The sequence below is a fragment of the Mesoplodon mirus genome (assembly GCF_964341445.2).
Source record: "Mesoplodon mirus genome assembly, chromosome: 12".
Classification (NCBI taxonomy): domain Eukaryota; kingdom Metazoa; phylum Chordata; class Mammalia; order Artiodactyla; family Ziphiidae; genus Mesoplodon; species Mesoplodon mirus.
Window position 1 is genome coordinate 68,278,909 of NC_138988.1, and position 16,887 is coordinate 68,295,795.

At 48.0% G+C, this 16,887-nt stretch overlaps 2 protein-coding genes across 4 annotated transcripts in view; both read left to right on the forward strand.

The window, feature by feature from the left end:
• Positions 1 to 2,395, forward strand: part of PPARD (peroxisome proliferator activated receptor delta) — a 75,016-nt gene extending 72,621 nt beyond the window's left edge. For 2 of the 3 annotated variants that reach the window (XM_082637469.1, XM_082637470.1), the window contains one exon: positions 309 to 2,394. In XM_082637469.1, coding sequence (XP_082493595.1) covers positions 309 to 556 — 248 coding nt within the window. In that variant the 3' untranslated portion in view covers positions 557 to 2,394. Of the gene's footprint in view, positions 1 to 308 lie in introns of all 3 variants that reach the window. The other variant, XM_082637471.1, reaches the window with a different exon arrangement.
• A 3,836-nt stretch (positions 2,396 to 6,231) lies between these two features.
• LOC309813430 (uncharacterized protein) lies at positions 6,232 to 16,743 on the forward strand (the record flags this gene model as incomplete). The annotated part of the gene is made up of 8 exons (XM_082638289.1): positions 6,232 to 6,428; positions 11,328 to 11,447; positions 11,630 to 11,874; positions 13,991 to 14,094; positions 14,294 to 14,466; positions 14,590 to 14,700; positions 16,222 to 16,357; positions 16,606 to 16,743. The coding sequence occupies exons 1-8, from the start codon at positions 6,358 to 6,360 to the stop codon at positions 16,741 to 16,743; spliced, it is 1,098 nt and encodes a 365-aa protein (XP_082494415.1). The 5' UTR covers positions 6,232 to 6,357.
• Positions 16,744 to 16,887: the final 144 nt, after the last annotated feature.

The following is a 16,887-nucleotide window of genomic DNA, read 5'->3' on the forward strand; positions in this document are numbered from 1 at the left end:
ATGCCAGGCACTGTTCCAGTTCCTTTTCCTAGATTATAACTCTTTAATCCTCATAACGACTCTATGCCAGAGGCACTTCTGTTATCCCCATTTTGCAGATGAGGAGACTGAGGTCCAGAGAGGCTGAGTGACCTGCCCGTAGCCTCATTGCTAGTCTGTGGTAGAGAAGGGGTTTGAGTCCAGGCAGGGAGGCCCACTTTTCCCAGGGCCAAGTTGCCCACACCGGTGGGGGTAGGGGAGCCGCCCTGCCCTTCTGAGACCCTGTGTGTGCCTGCTGCCTCCCACATCTCTGCCCTCTGTCCCCACAGATCGGCCAGGCCTCATGAACGTGTCACAGGTGGAGGCCATCCAGGACACCATCCTGCGCGCCCTTGAGTTCCACCTGCAGGCCAACCACCCTGACGCCCAGTACCTCTTCCCCAAGCTGCTGCAGAAGATGGCTGACCTGCGGCAGCTGGTCACCGAGCACGCCCAGATGATGCAGCGGATCAAGAAGACAGAGACCGAGACCTCGCTGCACCCCCTGCTCCAGGAGATCTACAAGGACATGTACTGAGGGCTTCTCTGTTGACCAGCCGCTGAGCACTGGGCCTGGTGGCCAAGGGGGAATCACACACAGGCGGCCCGCCTCCCTCTCCCTTCCCCGACTCCCTCCCTTCTCAGCTCCTCTGTCTTCTCTCATTTCTTTGTTCATTTTCTTCCTTCCTTTCTCGCCCTCCCTTCTCTCCCCCCATCTCCGTGTCTGTCCCTCTTCCTCTTCCTGTGAGGCAGTTTGTGTTATTTCACCAGCAGCGCAGAACAGCACCTCTGCTTCCCCACCCCACCCCACCCGCCCCCACCCCCAGCAGGAGGGGCCGGGCCTGCCCTCTGCACCAACAGTCCCCTTCTCCCATCTTCAGTCTTCACAGCAAAGGACTCGAGCCATCCAAAGAAACACTAAGCTCTCTGGGTCTGGCTTCCCAGGGAAGGTAAGCAGGGCCAGGGCTGAGTGCAGAGCGGCCCCTGGTCACTGGGTCCCTGGCGGAGGACGCCTCCCCCAGCAGGCGGCCCGGCCCGGCTGCGGCTTGGCTCCCAGCAGGCAGCGCACACCTCAGCCCCGCTGACGCCTCCGCCCTTCCCTTCTTTTCACCGGTCTTGCAGGCCAGTGTCACTGATGGCCCCCCGCGCCGGCCGCTGGGGGACACACACCCAGCCTGGATAGAGGTGGGGTTTCCTCCGGGTGGGGGTCCCTACACCCCTGCTGATGAGGAGTGAGCTTAAAGAGAGGCAGAGGGAGGTAGGGGAGATGGCGAGCCGGAGACTTGCCTCTGAGCCCAGGCCTGGGGCGGGTCCCCCATCAGCACCCCACTCTGTCTGCCCCTCTGCAGCAGCCACCAAGTCCTGCCTACGGGTGTCGACACCGCGCTCCCCTGTCTCCTGCAGCGCCAGGGCCTGGCCTCACACGCGCCCCTCCTTTCTCTGGCCTCCGGGAGACACTGGCAGTGGCTCCAGCCCAGCTGAAGCTCACGCCCCACACACACTCCCTCCAGCCCACACACCACAAGCACTGAAATCACTTTACCTGCAGGTTCCACACCCCTCACCCTCCCCTCCCTGAGGCAGGCAAGTGCCCAGAGGGGTCTGCAGGTGGACGGGCAGAGCTGTGCCCCTGTTCCCGAGGCTAGGCCAGATCCCTTGGTGGGCACGGGGTCCTGTGGACCCAGCCCAGCACCTACTTGCAGGGGAGGTACCGGGGATAAACTGATCCTGCTCGTTTGTGACACCCGTCTGTCCCAACAACTCTGCTGCCCTCCCCTTTTCCTTGTATTTGGCCCAGCTGGTCACCTGGAACTCTCCCTGTACTGCCTCTGGTGACCAGGGACCTTGCTAGGCCCCGCCCCTCCCCCTCGTCCCCGTTGGCAGAAGCACAGCTTGGAGTGCCGTCGTCTGAGCAGAGGACAGAGAGCCTACCCAGCCTGCTTCTCCAGGGAGGAAACAGGTCTGGAGGGGTGAGGGGCTGGCTGGCATCTCTGAGAAAGGTGGCGGGACATGTGGGGTTAGAGGGTCCTGTCTGATCTTCCTTTCCGAGGGGCCTTTCCATGCCTGAGGATCACTCTCTACTGGCAAGATTCTCCCCTCCCCTCCCCCGCCATGCACCCCATCCTCATCCCCCTCCCCAGGTCTGGTACTGAGGATACAGCTCTTCTCAGTGTCTGAACAATCTGCAAAATTGAAATGTATATTTTTGCTAGGAGCCCCAGCTTCCTGTGTTTTTAATATAAATAGTGTATACAGACTGATGGAACTTTAAATAAATGGGAATTAAATATTTAAGAGTTGATTTAAGCTAACTCAGCTTACAGTGTTTTTCCTGGGGGCTGATGAGACCCCTCCCCCTCTTCCACATCCAGTGCACAGAGGGGGAGACTTGGTCAGGCAAATGAGACTGTGGGGTGCTGGCCCAGGTGGCAGGGTCGGTTCTGGCTTGTGGGGCTGCCCATCGTTCCCCCTCACCTCTTGCTCTGTTCACCACTACTCAGTCAGCAAGGTTTGTGGAGAACTGAGAAGATGCCATCCCACCCGGAGGGAGCATTTGGGGTGGGAGGGGGAGAAAGGATACACACCCTCTGAGAAGGGTGTGTGGAACCATGGCACAAACCAGGTTTGGGGGTGAGGGCGTCTGGGAGGGGCTAAGAAGGGCCTGGGAGGAAGCACGTACCCCTGGGCCTTGAGTGGTATGTGGGACTTGCACAGGTTTTTGGGGTTTTTTTGCCACGCCACGTGCCATCTTAGTTCCCCAACCGGGGATCGAACCCATTCCCCCTGGAGTGGAAGCGTGGCATCTTAACCACTGGACCACCAGGGAAGTCCCTGGGACTTGCACAGTTTTACCCCCACAAGACATCAGGGCTTTCCTCTCCTTAGCTGACACCCCAGTTTTCTCCTTTACTTACAGTGGTGCCATCTCCACAGACAAATGAATCAAAAATTTAGACTAAAAAAGAAGAAAGCAACCTTAAGAGAATTAAAAGATACTGTCTTTGTGATAATTCTGTAAAACTTCTGAAACTTAAAAAGTTTTATTATTAAAGGAAGAAATGGGGTCCCAGGCTGATAATATGCCTGAGGAGCCTGGAAGAAGCAGACACAAAACCTTTCTGGAGGACAGACACAGGCTGTACAGAACTCCCACAAAATTACAAACATGAAGAGACAGCCTGCATGAAAATAAATAGAATAATGAGTGAAATTAGAGCCCCAGGACATCAAAAAGTATAGCTGTTGATTATCATATAGGAGATAAATAAGTTTTATATTATTTAAAAATATAAAGATATGAAAATCATATGAAAGAAACAGTTTGCTTTTTAAGGAAAAAAAAAAGACAAACATTTTAAAAGAAATACCTGGAACTTCCAGAAAAAAAATGAGTTAAAAAACAGACACAGCCAAAGAGATCATTTTTACCCCTCAGAAAAGATCTGTAGAAATTATCCTCAAAATAACATAGGAAAACCAAGATAGAAAATGTGGAAAGGAAGAATAACAATACAAATTCTCATATACTGCAGAAGGGAGCAGAAGTTGATAAAATCAACTTGAAAAACAATTTGGCAAAATCTTGTGAAGTTAAAATGAGCCTGTGGAAGCTGTGAGGCCTCACCCAGGTTCCACCCCTCAGAACCTGGGCACTGAGGTCCGTGGCAGCTGGGCTCACAGCTGAGTTCCTCTCAGGAAATTGCCGGCAGTGAAGGGGGCCACCTTGCCCAGGATAAGCACACCCCCTCCTCAGGGGCAGGCTATAGCCAACATGTGGGGACAAGCCAAGGCTCCTTGCCCCAGTTTGAAACAACGTGAAGAATCGTCCAGCTCCAGAACTGGGGCTTCTGTCCTAGGTACATTGCAGTTTAAGTTCTCTCTCTACCCAATCCTGCTTCCTACAATTTCTTACAGGTGTTGTTCTCAGGAGCACTCCCCAGTGAGTGTCCTGCAAGTAAACCTCTAAATCTATTTCCTGGAGAAGGCAGCCTGACACAGTACCCTAGAGTGAAAGCCACCAAATTGCACTGACTCATACACATGTTCTTTACAGCAAGAGCAAAAACTTAGAAACAATAAAAATGTCCATCAACAGGAAAATGTATAAATTTGATATATTTATACAATGTTTAAGAAAAAAAAAACTAGAAGAGTGGGGGAGGGAAAAAACAACCTAGAAGAAACACATGGGGAAAATTATATATAATCTTGAAGTGGATAGACCTTTCGAAAATATCTTGTACACACAGAAATTTCTAAGTTTCATGCAGAATACACAAAACTTAGAGTCTATAAAATAGAGAGATAAAAGATATTACTACATCACACTAAAATTTCTTCCAGTGGGGGGAACACAAAAAAATTTAAATCAACCATGTTAAAAAAATGTGTGACATAATAAGAGAAAGGCTAATTTCCTTAATATGTAAAGAGCACCTACCAATCAATGAGTAAAATGTCAACCCAAATGGGCAAAGGATATGAACAGGAAAAGAAATGCCTCTAAAGCATATGGAGAGATGCTTAATCTCATAGTAAGAGAAATGTAAATTAAAACTACAATGAGGGGGGACTTCCCTGGTGGCTCAGTGGTTAATAATCTGCCTGCCAATGCAGGAGACACAGGTTTGAGCTCTGGTACGGGAAGATCCCACATGCTGCGGAGCAACGAAACCCGTGCGCCACAACTACTGAGTCTGTGCTCTAGAGCCCACGAGCTACAACTGCCACAACTACTGAGCCCCAGTGCTGCAACTACTGAAGCCCACACGGCTAAAGCCCATGCTCTGCAACAAAAGAAGCCACTGCAATAAGAAGCCCGTGCACCGCAATGAAGCATAGCCCCCGCTCGCCGCAATTAGAGAAAGCCCACGCACAGCAATGAAGACCCAACGCAGCCAAAAAAAAAAAAAAAAAACCTACAAGGGACTTCCCGACGGTCCAGTGATTAAGACTCCATGCTTCCACTGCAGGGGGTGCGGGTTTGATCCCTGGTCGGGGAACTAAGATCTCACATGCCACAGCCAAAAAAATTAAATAAAACTACAATGAGATACTGTTGTTTTACATAACAAATTAACAAGTACTAACAAGTTTGATTATATTGTGTTGGCAAGGGTGTGCAGACACAGGCACTCTCATACTGCTGGTGAGAGTATAATCTGGCACAGCCACCACAGAGGGCTAATTGGCAGCATCTATAAAAATCTTTTAAAATAATTTTGATCCAGGGCTTCCCTGGTGGCGCAGTGGTTAAGAATCCACCTGCCAATGCAGGGGACGTGGGTTCGAGCCTTGGTCTGGGAAGATCCCACATGCTGCGGAGCAACTAAGCCCGTGTGCCACAACTTCTGAGCCTGTGCTCCAGAGCCCGCAAGCCACAAGTACTGAGCCCCTGTGCCACAACTACTGAAGCCCACACACCTAGAGCCTGTGCTCCACAGCAAGAGAAGCCCCTGCTCGCTGCAACTAGAGAAAGCCCGCATGCAGCAACGAAGACCCAACACAGCCAAAAATAAAATAAATAAAATAAATTTTAAAAATAAATAGAAAATAATTTTGATCCAGCAAAAGTTAAGAACATAACAAAGATGCCAAGACAATTCATTTCCCAAATTAGTGTCTCAATTTACTGATAAATATAGGAAGTTGATTAAATTCAATTTAAAAATCTCTCCTTTAACTTTTAAGTGAATTCCTCTTATTTCGTCTTTTTAAATTTCCCAGCTTACCTCCCACATGGGTCCCTGCAGTCTAGTGGAGAGTACATGGGCTTTGGAGGATTAAGATAGGAATTGAGGGGGTGTTAGGAATAGTCAGAGCTGGAAGGGCTCTTCCCCTTCTTCTCACTCCCCATCGTCAATGGGCCCAGTCCAATTGTTCTCCACAGTGCAAGCTACAAATCCAACAGCCATTTATACTGCCCAGGAGAGGCTCTGACTGGCTGATTTGCTCTCATCTAATCTGGAGCTTCCTCATTAGACAGAGCCTCAGACAAGCCCCCTCCTGGCCACCTCTTATGGTGGCCCTTGCTGAGGCCCTTAAAGTCCTTAAACCATCCCCCCAGTTTCCTCCAGTAGTCATCTAGGGATCCCTTAAGGCCTTCATGCCCCACCCCACCCACATCCTGTAGCCTGGACAGGGCATTTGGAGCCCCCAGCCTCCTAGCCTTCCAGCCATCCTGCTTCACCGTCCATCCCTCCTCCTGCAGGCCGGGGGCCATGGGGAGGGGTGGGCCTGCCTGCGCAGCCCCTCCTCCCTTTGGCCCTGCCCGGAGAGAGAGGGATAAAGGAGCACCGGAGCAGCCCTGCCTGATTCTCATTAGGGGTCACAGCTGGGATGGACCCTGCGGAGCCGGATGGCAGCGGCCGAGGTGGAGAGAGCAGGCCCCGCTCCCAGCGACCACACAGGTAGGGGCCTGGGTTTTGGGAGAACACAGAGGAAGTGGGAGAAAATTCTTTGGGGTTCTGTCTGTCCACTGAAAGCTCAGTCTTTAAGAATTTGGGGTGCATCAGGTGGGAAAAGGGGCTTCCTAGCCCCCACCCCAACGCTGGAAGGGTCTGGAGACTCTCACCCCTCACAGTTCAGAGGAGGAGACTGAGGCCAGAGAGGGGATAAGTCACGGCTAGCTCAGGGTCTGACCATTTAGGGTGGAGATTCCCCACTTGCTTTTTTTCTCTTCCACTCAACAAATGTTTCTCTGCCCAGAAATACTATACAGCTCCCTGCAGTGGGATCTGGTCCCCTGGTCATCTTTGTAGCCCCAGTATGTAGCCTGGTGCCAGGTGTTCATAAGTGTGTGGATGGAAACACTTCAGGTTGAACATTACACCATTAGAGAGTCATTCTTTTGGGTATGCTAGCTCCCTAGGCCTTCCATCAGGCATTCATACCTTAGCGCAGATTCATCTTGCCAACAGATGGAAGAGATGAGTTCCCCAGAGAGAACTGAATATTGGGTAAAGGAAGGATCATTGTAGACCTTAGGGTCTCAGTGTGAAATGGTTTTCCCAAGCTGGGAAGAAAGGCAATCTGGCAGCAAGAGGAAGGCAAAAAAAAGAAGATGGACATTTACTAAAGGAGATTTTCGGTTGTTCCTGGTCCTGCCCAAAGCTCAAGAAGGAAGGTGGCATGCTAGACTAAGTTTGGCCCTCAAGTTTTAAGAATCTTGGTCAGGGGGCTCGTTTGGCAGGTTCCACCTCCCCCTCACTGTACCCAGCCCCACTATCCTCATCCCTGCTCTTCTCCTCTGCACACCCTGTGTTCACCCAACAGGCCAGCCCTGATCACTGCCCAGGGGTCCACTTCTCTGGCCTCCCAGCCACGCAGCTGCTTTTGCTGCCTCCCCAGGCCTGGATTACTGGTGACTTCTGGCTGTTCTGTCCCCAACCCTTGGCCTCAGAATTTGGCTTAAGAAATTCCCCAAATCCAGCAGCCCTTACCCCTGACAAGTCAATCTTGGTTAACTAGAGAAGTATTGTGCTGAGTGAGGACACCTGGGTTATAGTCCTAACTCTTGTTCCGAGTCCCAGGCCAGTTACTTGACCTCTCTGAGCCTCAGATTTTGAAAACAAAAGATGACTCCTGACTTTTAAGGCTTGTTTTGAGGATTAAATGAACTAATTTGCCAGTACCCCAAACAAAATGTGTTTTATTGGTATGTTAAGGCTGTGTGGGTGGAGGGCAGGACTTATCAGAGCATTTAATATGTTCATGTACAGTAAGCAATATACAACATGACTCTAAAAAAATATAGAAGGAGTTTCTCAAATCAATTTGATCACAAAGCCCCTAGCTCCTGTTGCTGTGGCTCGTCTGATGGTCTAAGAGCACCTCTGGACATGCTGGGAGAGCTCTGTTGCTGGATCTCTCAGCTTGTGAAGGAGCTGGTATGGTGGCCTCTTAGGCAGTCCTGGAGGTCAGCTTCATTGGTGGTCTTTAGGGAAAGCAAAGCTTTGGGGACTGGGGACAGCAGGCTTTCAAGCCCTTCCTTTGAGGGCCACTGGCTCCTCCCCTAGGGGGTGAGAGGCTCCTCCTCTCAGGTCACCCACCCTTTCTCCAGTGACTGTCATTTCCACCTCGCCCCTCACCCCAACCTCCATCCACCTTCTATCCTCCCTAACTTTGGCTGTCACCACTGATCTGGTCCCTCCCCCACTGCAGCCTCTTCCTATCTACTCTTCATGTTATAATTGGGAGCAGAAACATACCAGGCCAGGCATCTTCTATAAACCTAAAAGAAATTTGAAAAAACATGTGTCCCCTCCACACTCCAAGTTATCTAATGGTATTCATCATAACGTAAATTGTTGCAAAGGTTAAATTTCTAATGTATTCTAAATAGTCCCACTTTAAAATAATACAATTATTCTTTTTTAATTCCAAAAGAGAGTTTTAAAAGGTGTTTTTAGAGTAGTTACATCACGAAATCAAATGCTTTTTACCGTTTCTGAATCTTTCTTCTCCAAGTCTGGCACTTCAGGCAAGATTTTGAGGGATGTGTTCAAAGCTCTCAGCCCACAAGAACTTGCCCTCAATCTTCCTGCAGGAGTCTCTCAATTTTTCCAAGCCAGGCAGTGAGAATGATTGAAAGTCACCATGGGGTACTGGGCTGGGGCTGGCTGTAGCTCTGTGCAGAATTTCAGTCGAAGGTATTTCGGGCTGCTTGCTTTGGGACCTGCCAATGAACTTGCTGTGTGGGCAGCTGAGCAGCAATGGCAGGTGAGCAGGGTGGATTTGATTAAGTACATTATTCTTTTCATGCATCCAGTGGCATCTAAATACCAGGGAGATTTAACATATACTGTCATCCATTTAAAAGTATATGAAAGCAGGCTCTTTACAGTTTTACATAACTCCTTTTCTCCTTGAATGCCTATTCTACTTCTCCCACAGAATTTTACCAATACAAATATTTTTCTTCTCAGAAGTCTTCACGATATTATCTGTTCCTGCAACAAAAATATTTGTGAAACAGAAATATGACTTTTTCCTAGATTTAGTTATTAGTAGTACTCAACTGATCAAAAGAAGTGAATTACACACTTTTTTTTTTTTTTTTTTTGGCCATGCCATAGGCTTGCAGGATCTTATTTCCCTCACCAGGGATCGAACCCAGGCCCTGGCAGTGAAAGTGCTGAGTCCCAAACACTAGATTGCCAGGGAACTCCCTACACCCTTTAACAGTTAATTACTAAATAACAAAATTTTCATTACAAAATTTAGATGAGATTGTTGCTTCCCCCCCACCAAAAAAAGCTCATGTATCCATGGATAAGCATTACTTATTGCTAGAATAAGACAGGATTCAACATCATTTTCTTTCTTTTTTTGGGGGGGCGGTTGTCATTCAATTTTATTTTTAAAATTTTTTATTGGGGTATAATTGATTTACAATGTTGTGTTATCAACATCAATTTCTATTTTTAATATTTATGAATGGAAGCACTGAGAAATCTTGTTCACATAAATAAGCAAATGGAGATGAAAGGTTATTTGTTATATCGGGGCAATCAATTCTTTGAATTTCTTCTGAATTAAACCAAAAATGACATAGTGGTCTGAATTAAAATCAAAAGTTACCGTTTAATGATCTTATATTACCTTCCTGGCCCTCACAACAGCTTCCATAAAAATAACAACATGATAACAACTACAGTTATTATAAGTATTATATTATGTAATAATATAATAATAGTCATTGTAATAGGACCATATGCCCGACGATCTGGTACCTTCACCAGCAAGACTGGGTGCCTGTCACCCATCCTGCCCTTCCTCCACCTGCTTCTCTGCCAGGGCCTCTCTTGGACATTCTCTGGAGAATGGTGGGGGCCACTCTGTGGCAGACCCCCAGCATCAGCTGGCAGTCTGTGTTCTCTTGGGACAAGAGTCTGGCCTCTGTCCCCGGTCCCTGCTGCCCTGGCCGCTTCACATGTGGGCTTATTTCCACACCTGGCAAGGAAGCACACGACAAGAGCAGAGGTCCCCCGAGCCCTGGCTCAGGCCTGGACACATAGTAGATTCTCAATAAATGTTGGCTCAACTTGGCCTCCTCCCACCCTTCCCACCTCACAGGCTGACCCTCAAATGTCCCTGTAGTAGTGGTGACGATGATGATGATAATGATGACAACAGAGTGATAAGAACAGCTAATATTTATTGCGGGCTTGCTATGTGCCAGGTATAGTTGGCCATGTGTATCTGTGGGTTCCGTATCCGTGGATTAAACCAACTGCAGATCGAAAATATTTGGGAAAAAAATCCCAGAAAGTTCCAAAAAACAAAACTTGAATTTGCTGTGTACCAGCAAATATTTACATAGTATTTACATTGTATTAAGTGTTATAAGTGATCTAGAGATAATTTAAAGTATACAGGAGCATATGCATAGGTTATATGCAAATACTATGCCATTTTATTTTTTTTTAATTTTTATTTATTTTTATTTTTTCTATTTCTTGGCTGGGCCACGTGGCATTCGGGATCTTAGTTCTCCGACCAGAGATTGAACCTGTGCCCCCTACAGTGGAAGCATGGTGTCTTAACCACTGGACCACCAGGGAAGTCCCTATGCCATTTTATATAAGGGACTTGAGCATCCATGGATTTTGGTGTCCATGGAGGTTCTGGAACCAACCTCGCACGGATACCAAGGGATAACTATACTTTACATACAATATCTCATTTACGTTTTACATCATCCCATAAATTAAGTACTGATAACTTACAAATGAAGAAACTGAGGCATGGAAAGTTTGTCCAAGCTCATACCACCAAGAAGCAGTGGTACCAGGCAGAACTGGCTATATAATTTGTGGGACCCAGCACAAAAAGAAAATCAGGGTCTCTTGTTCAAAATTTAATAATTTCAAGACAGCAATGGCAAAACATTGAAGCAAGCATGGGGCCCCTGCATGACTACACAGGTCTGTGCCCATAGAGCAGGCCCTGGTTCCAGAATCTGAACCCAGAATTCTGAATCCAGAGCCCACGAGACTCTGTGCTTGGAGAAAGTAATAGGAATCACTATGATTTACTGAGCACCTGCTGTGTGCATTGTGCAAAATCTAAAAAAACCTTCACGACAACCATGAGGTAACAGGAGGCATTGTTACCCTCATGTTTAAGGGGGAGGAAACCAAGCTTTAGGGAAATTGAATTACCACCCAGGGTTATCAAGCGGAGTCAGGATTTGAACACAGGACCAAGCCTGGAGCCTGAGTCCTCATGTCACACAGCCTCTTTCTAGAAGGATCACAAAGGCAGGAACTAAAATGGGGCTGGGCATGACTCAGATGATCTCTTAGGAACTTTGACCGAGGGGCCTGTTACTGCGGATCCAGCCGCTGCTTCGCTCAGGACCGGAAGGCATCCCAGGTCTGCAGATATTTCCAGCGAGGCTTCTGCTTCCACGGAGATGGATGCAGGTAAGCGCCTCTTCTCCTCGAGTGGGAAGCGGGCTGGGAGACGTGGGAGGGAGGAATCATTCTTCATGGACCATGCATCTTCCCAGAGCCCCTCTGCCCTCAGCTCCAAGTACTAGGCTGAGCTAGCTCTGAGCCCTGGAGGAGCTATCCCTTTCTCCTTACCCTTCTCTTCCTCACGACAGCTACCGGCACCTGCAGCCTCTCCACCACCTTGAGTGGGGCCGCCGCCATTCGGAGCCACACATCACCCTGTCAGGCCCCCCGCAGGGACTGACCCGCAGGGGCTCCGAGCCCTCCTACCTGCCCTCTGTGACTGTCGGATGGGGTTGGGCCGGGACCTACCAGGGCATGGAGCCTGGCCTGGAGGAGTTGTTCAGCAAGGCTGAGGACATTGGTGGCAGCTCCTGGAAGTCCCTGTCCCTAGCATGTGAGTCATCAGGGGTACTGCAGGTGGGCACAAGTGAGATCTGAGACCAGGGTTCCTGCTCTGTCTCTGAGCAAGGTTTATATTTCCTTCCACCCACTCCCTCCTCAAGATTCCCAGCCAGAGGGAAAATTTCCTCTGGCTCTGTTGCTCTCTGTGTTCTAGAAGCAGAATACCATGGTGCCTGTGGAGTCAAACCACCTAGTTTCAAATGCTGGCTCCACCACTTAGGAACTGTGTGACCTTGAACAAGTCACTTAACCTCTCTGAGTCTCAACTGCCTCATCTGCTAAAGGGCACTGGTAATAGCACCTACTCACAGGGTCTTGATGAGTTCGTATATGTGATGTGCATAGCGCAGTACCTGGCACAGAGTAAACACTAAATGTTAGTAGTTATTTTTAAAATTTTTGCTCTAATTCAGTGTTGTCCAACAGAAAGATGTTACATATGGAATTTTTTTCTCAACATCTTTATTGGAGTATAATTGCTTTACAATGGTGTGTTAGTTTCTGCTGTATAACAAAGTGAAGCAGCTATATATAAACATATATCCCCATACCTCCTCCCTCTTGCATCTCCCTCCCACCCTCCCTATCCCACCCCTCTAGGTGGTCACAAAGCACTGATCTGGTCTCCCTGTGCTATGCGGCTGCTTCCCACTAGCTATCTGTTTTACATTTGGTAGTATATATATGTCCATGCCACTCTCTCACTTTGTCCCAGCTTACCCTTCCCCCTCCCTGTGTCCTCAAGTCCATTATCTATGTCTGCCTCTTCATTCCTGTCCTGCCCCTAGGTTCTTAAGAACCATTTTTTTTTTTTAGATTCCATATAACATATGGAATTTTTTGTATAAGCTTTATTGAGATATAATTCACAAACCAAAATATTCACCAATTTAAAGTGTACGATTCAATGTAATACAGTATATTCAGAGTTGTACAAACATTAGCACTGTTTTTTAAAATTAATTTTTATTGGAGTATAGTTGGTTTGCCATGTTGTGTTAGTTTCTGTTGTACAGCAAAGTGAATCAGTTATACATATACATATATCCACGCTCTTTTAGATTCTTTTCCCATATAGATAGTTACAGAGTACTGAGTAGAGTTCCCTGTGCTATACAGTAGGTTCTTATTAGTAGCACTATTTAATTCTAGAAGATTTTCATTACCCCAAAAAGAAGCCCATTAGCAATCACTCTCCATCCACAACCCTTCCCAGCCATTGGTAACCACTAATCTATTTTCTGTCTCTAGGGATTTGCCTATTCTGGACATTTCATATAAATGGAATCATACAATATATGGCCTTTTTGTGTCTGGCTTCTTTTATTTAGTATAATATTTTCTAGGTTTATTCATGTTGTAGCATATAGAAGTACTTCATTTCCTTTTATGGCCAAATAGTATCCCAGTGTATGGATATATACCACATTTTGTTTTATTCATTCACCAGTTGATGGATACTTGGGTTGCTTTTGCTTTTTGGCTATTATGAATAATGTTGCTATGAGCACTTATGTACAAATTTTTGTGCGGATGTATATTTTCATTTCTTTGGGTATATACCTAGGAGTGGAATTACTGGATCATATGTTAACCCTATGTTTAATATTTTGAGGGAACCACCAAACTGTTTTCCAAAGTGGTTGCACCATTTTACAATTCACGCATGTAATTAAAAATTTTCTAGCAGCCTCATTTTAAAAAAAGGAAAAAGAAACAGGTGAAATTAATTTTAATATTTAACCCAATATATCAAAAATTACATATCCAATATTGTTTCAATATGTAATTAATATAAAAAGTTAATAATGAAATATTTTAGAGACTTTTTGGTATTCAGCTTCAAAATCCCATGTGTATTTCACGCTTATGACACATCTGAATTCAGACTAGCTCCATTCCAGGTGCTTGATAGCCACATGTGGCAGGTGGCTATCGTATTGAATAGCACAGGTCTAAACAGTTGTGTTAGAGACACAATCCTGACTAGACTCTGAACTACTGGTGGACAGAACTTTACACACCCTTAAGGCCTTGCATGCAGCAGACGCTTAGGCGATACCACATGAATGAGTAAATGAATGAATGGATCCAGTTTTCCCCAACAGCTGCTGATGGTGACCACAGCTACTTCCCGAAGTCTCGGCCTATGTCAGACCCTGTCCAGGAGCTCCTGGCCCCACTTCAGAGCCTGGACCTTGAGGTGCAACAGGTAGTGGAAGGGGAGGGGAAGAGGATGCCATGTTGGACCTCTGGGATGCCCATACCTGCTGGAGGAGGGCTCTGTGTTCCCTGGGGCTGTATTTGGGGTGGCAGAGTGTGTGTGTGTGTGTGTGTGTGTGTGTGTGTGTGTGTGTTGGCAGGGTGGGGGCTGAAGGGAGGATGTGCTCTGACCCTGCCCATGGCTGCAGAGGGTGCAGGACAGTCGGGACATCGTGTGTGGCATCTGCATGGACAAGGTGTGGGACAAGCCAGAGGCCAAGCGGATTTTTGGCATCCTGCCCAACTGCAGCCACCCCCACTGCCTGGGCTGCCTGCGTACCTGGCGGAAGAGCCGAGGGGACTTCCCGCTGGGTGTCATCAAGTCAGTGTCATGGAGGGGCCAGCAGGGAGGGAGGGAAAGGTCCCACAGAGGGGTGGGCTCAGAGACAGGCCGATGGGCTTGTGACTACTCCTCTCCCACCTCCCACCCCATCCCACCTCGCAGGGCCTGTCCCCAGTGCCGTGTCCCTTCCAGCTACATCATCCCCTGCAAATTCTGGGTGAGCAAGGGACCTAAGAAGGAACAGCTCATCAGGAACTTCAAGGCTCGGACCAGGTGAGCCTGGCAGGGGGAACATGACTCAGGTTAGGAAAGAAGGGAAGCAGTCCCTGATCCATACCCTCTCAGCTGTGGTTCCCAGCATGGCATCCCCCAAATCCTGGAAGTGCAGAGTGACCAAGACGGCAGGTGAAGGTGTGAACTATTTCCACTATTTCAGAAAGCCCAGTGAATGATAGTGAGTGACTGAGACAGTCAAGGCCTAGTTTCTCTTCTAGCCTGGCTCAGGATCCACGCAGGGAAACTCTGGTTCTCTTAGCATGATGGGAAGCCCTGCTTGGCTTTTATTTCTGATTTTTTTTTTAAAGCAGGCAAGTAGAGGAATTTCTCGTCAGTCCAGTGGTTAGGACTCGGCATGCTCACTGACGGGGCCCCAGGTTCTATCCCTGGTTGGGGAACTAAGATCCCACAAGCCACCATGGAAGTAGAGACTCTTACTGTTATCACGCTGTAGAAGGAGAAAGTGAGGCAAGGTCTATGGGGCTTAAGTAAGGAAGTGGGCTTGAACCCAGGCATTCTGACTCCTAGCATGGACTAGGAGGAACCATGGGGAGGATATTGACTTGAGAGGAAGAAGGGCCATACCTGGGTAGCCAATTGACCATGAGGTTGAAAGGTAACTGTAAGATGATTAATGTTTCCAGATGGACGGCCACAGGAGTGGTACTGTCACGTGAGAGCTGGGTGAGGGAGGCTGATGGAGAATCTGGTCAGGTTGAGTGGGGTGGTTTTGGATGCTCTCTGGATGGAGGGGTTCCTGATGCTAGGTTTGGTCAAATGGTAGGAAGAGGAAGAGGGACAGTCATTTTAGAAGGATTCCCAGGCTTCCAGCTTGGTGGTCAGCGGGATCCTCCATTCACGCTGGGACTGCAGGAAGTGGGAAAGACTCAACTGCGTTGGAGTCAAGCAGAGAGGTGATGATGCAGGAAAAAGGAAAAAGGCTATAAATACGCGCTTTATCTTTTTCTCCCTCTCGTCCATCTTTCTGTGCAAGAAAAAGCTGTTCCTACTTAAGCAGATCACAGGGTGCCCGCAAACCCTTCCTGTATCTGACCTTTCACAGAATGAAATTTGAAATCTCAGAAGTGGGAAACTTCTTAATCAATTTCATTAGCTAGCAGTTACCAAATCATAAGACCACCCCTCAGAAGAGGGCATTGTTCTAACCTGGTTACATATTGTAGGGTTATCTGCTCTCCCTCCTCCTTTGGTGGTATTACTGAAACTTAGTTCAAAGAAGGAAAGGAGATTCCCAGGGTCACTGCTGTCCCAAATAGACTTTGTGGGAATTAAGAGAAAGGTACCACTTAAGACACTTTACTGCCATCTGCTGGGAAATAATTGTAATAAATATAACATCTACACTTGTCTATGTGACCCTAGAGGTGCCAGGATAGATGCGGTGCCTTTGTGCTGTGTATAACCTACCCAACATTACATGTCGGCCTTGAGTGCCCCTTGTTCCTGGGGCAACTGGGCTTGAAGGTGATGGTCTTTTTTCCTTCTGTCCTCTCATAGCCAGATTCGATGCCGGTTCTTCATGCGGGGGAATGGCCGCTGCCCTTTCAAGTCGGACTGCATTTACCTGCACCAGCTCCCAGATAAGGCCCCGACTTCTGATCTTCCCTGGGCCGGGAGTATGCAGCTGGCCTCTGTGAGTGAGGTGGTAACAGCAGGGATAAGGGGTCGGGGAGGCTGCTGTCCATGGTTTATAATAAGTGTCTGTGATAAATATAAAACCTATGTATGATGTCTATGACATTAATGGTGGCTGCTTAGATGTGGTACCTTTGTGCCATGTACAACCTGCCTAATCTTATGTGTCAGCCTTGATTCCCCTGTACCACGTACAACTGGGGTCGAAGCTGAGGGGTTTTCACTGATTTCTTTTTCTACTCTCAGGTGGTGGGCAAAACAGCGTTCCTAGGGGGCACCGAGCCAGAGGAGGAAGTGTTCTTCATGGACTATGCCCTGACCATGGCCTTTTGGGGTTCAGAACTCCTCCTGGACCCCAACAGTTCTTACCACTACCTCCTGTAACCAGGATCAACGTGTGGGGGGATGGGGCTGAGGGGCAGGGGTTGCCAGGTGGTAGGTCTTTTCCCTTTGGAGCTTGGTGGGGGATGAAAGTGGCAAGTGCCCCACCCCCATGAACTGCAGCAGTGACACAGCTGGGGAACATGG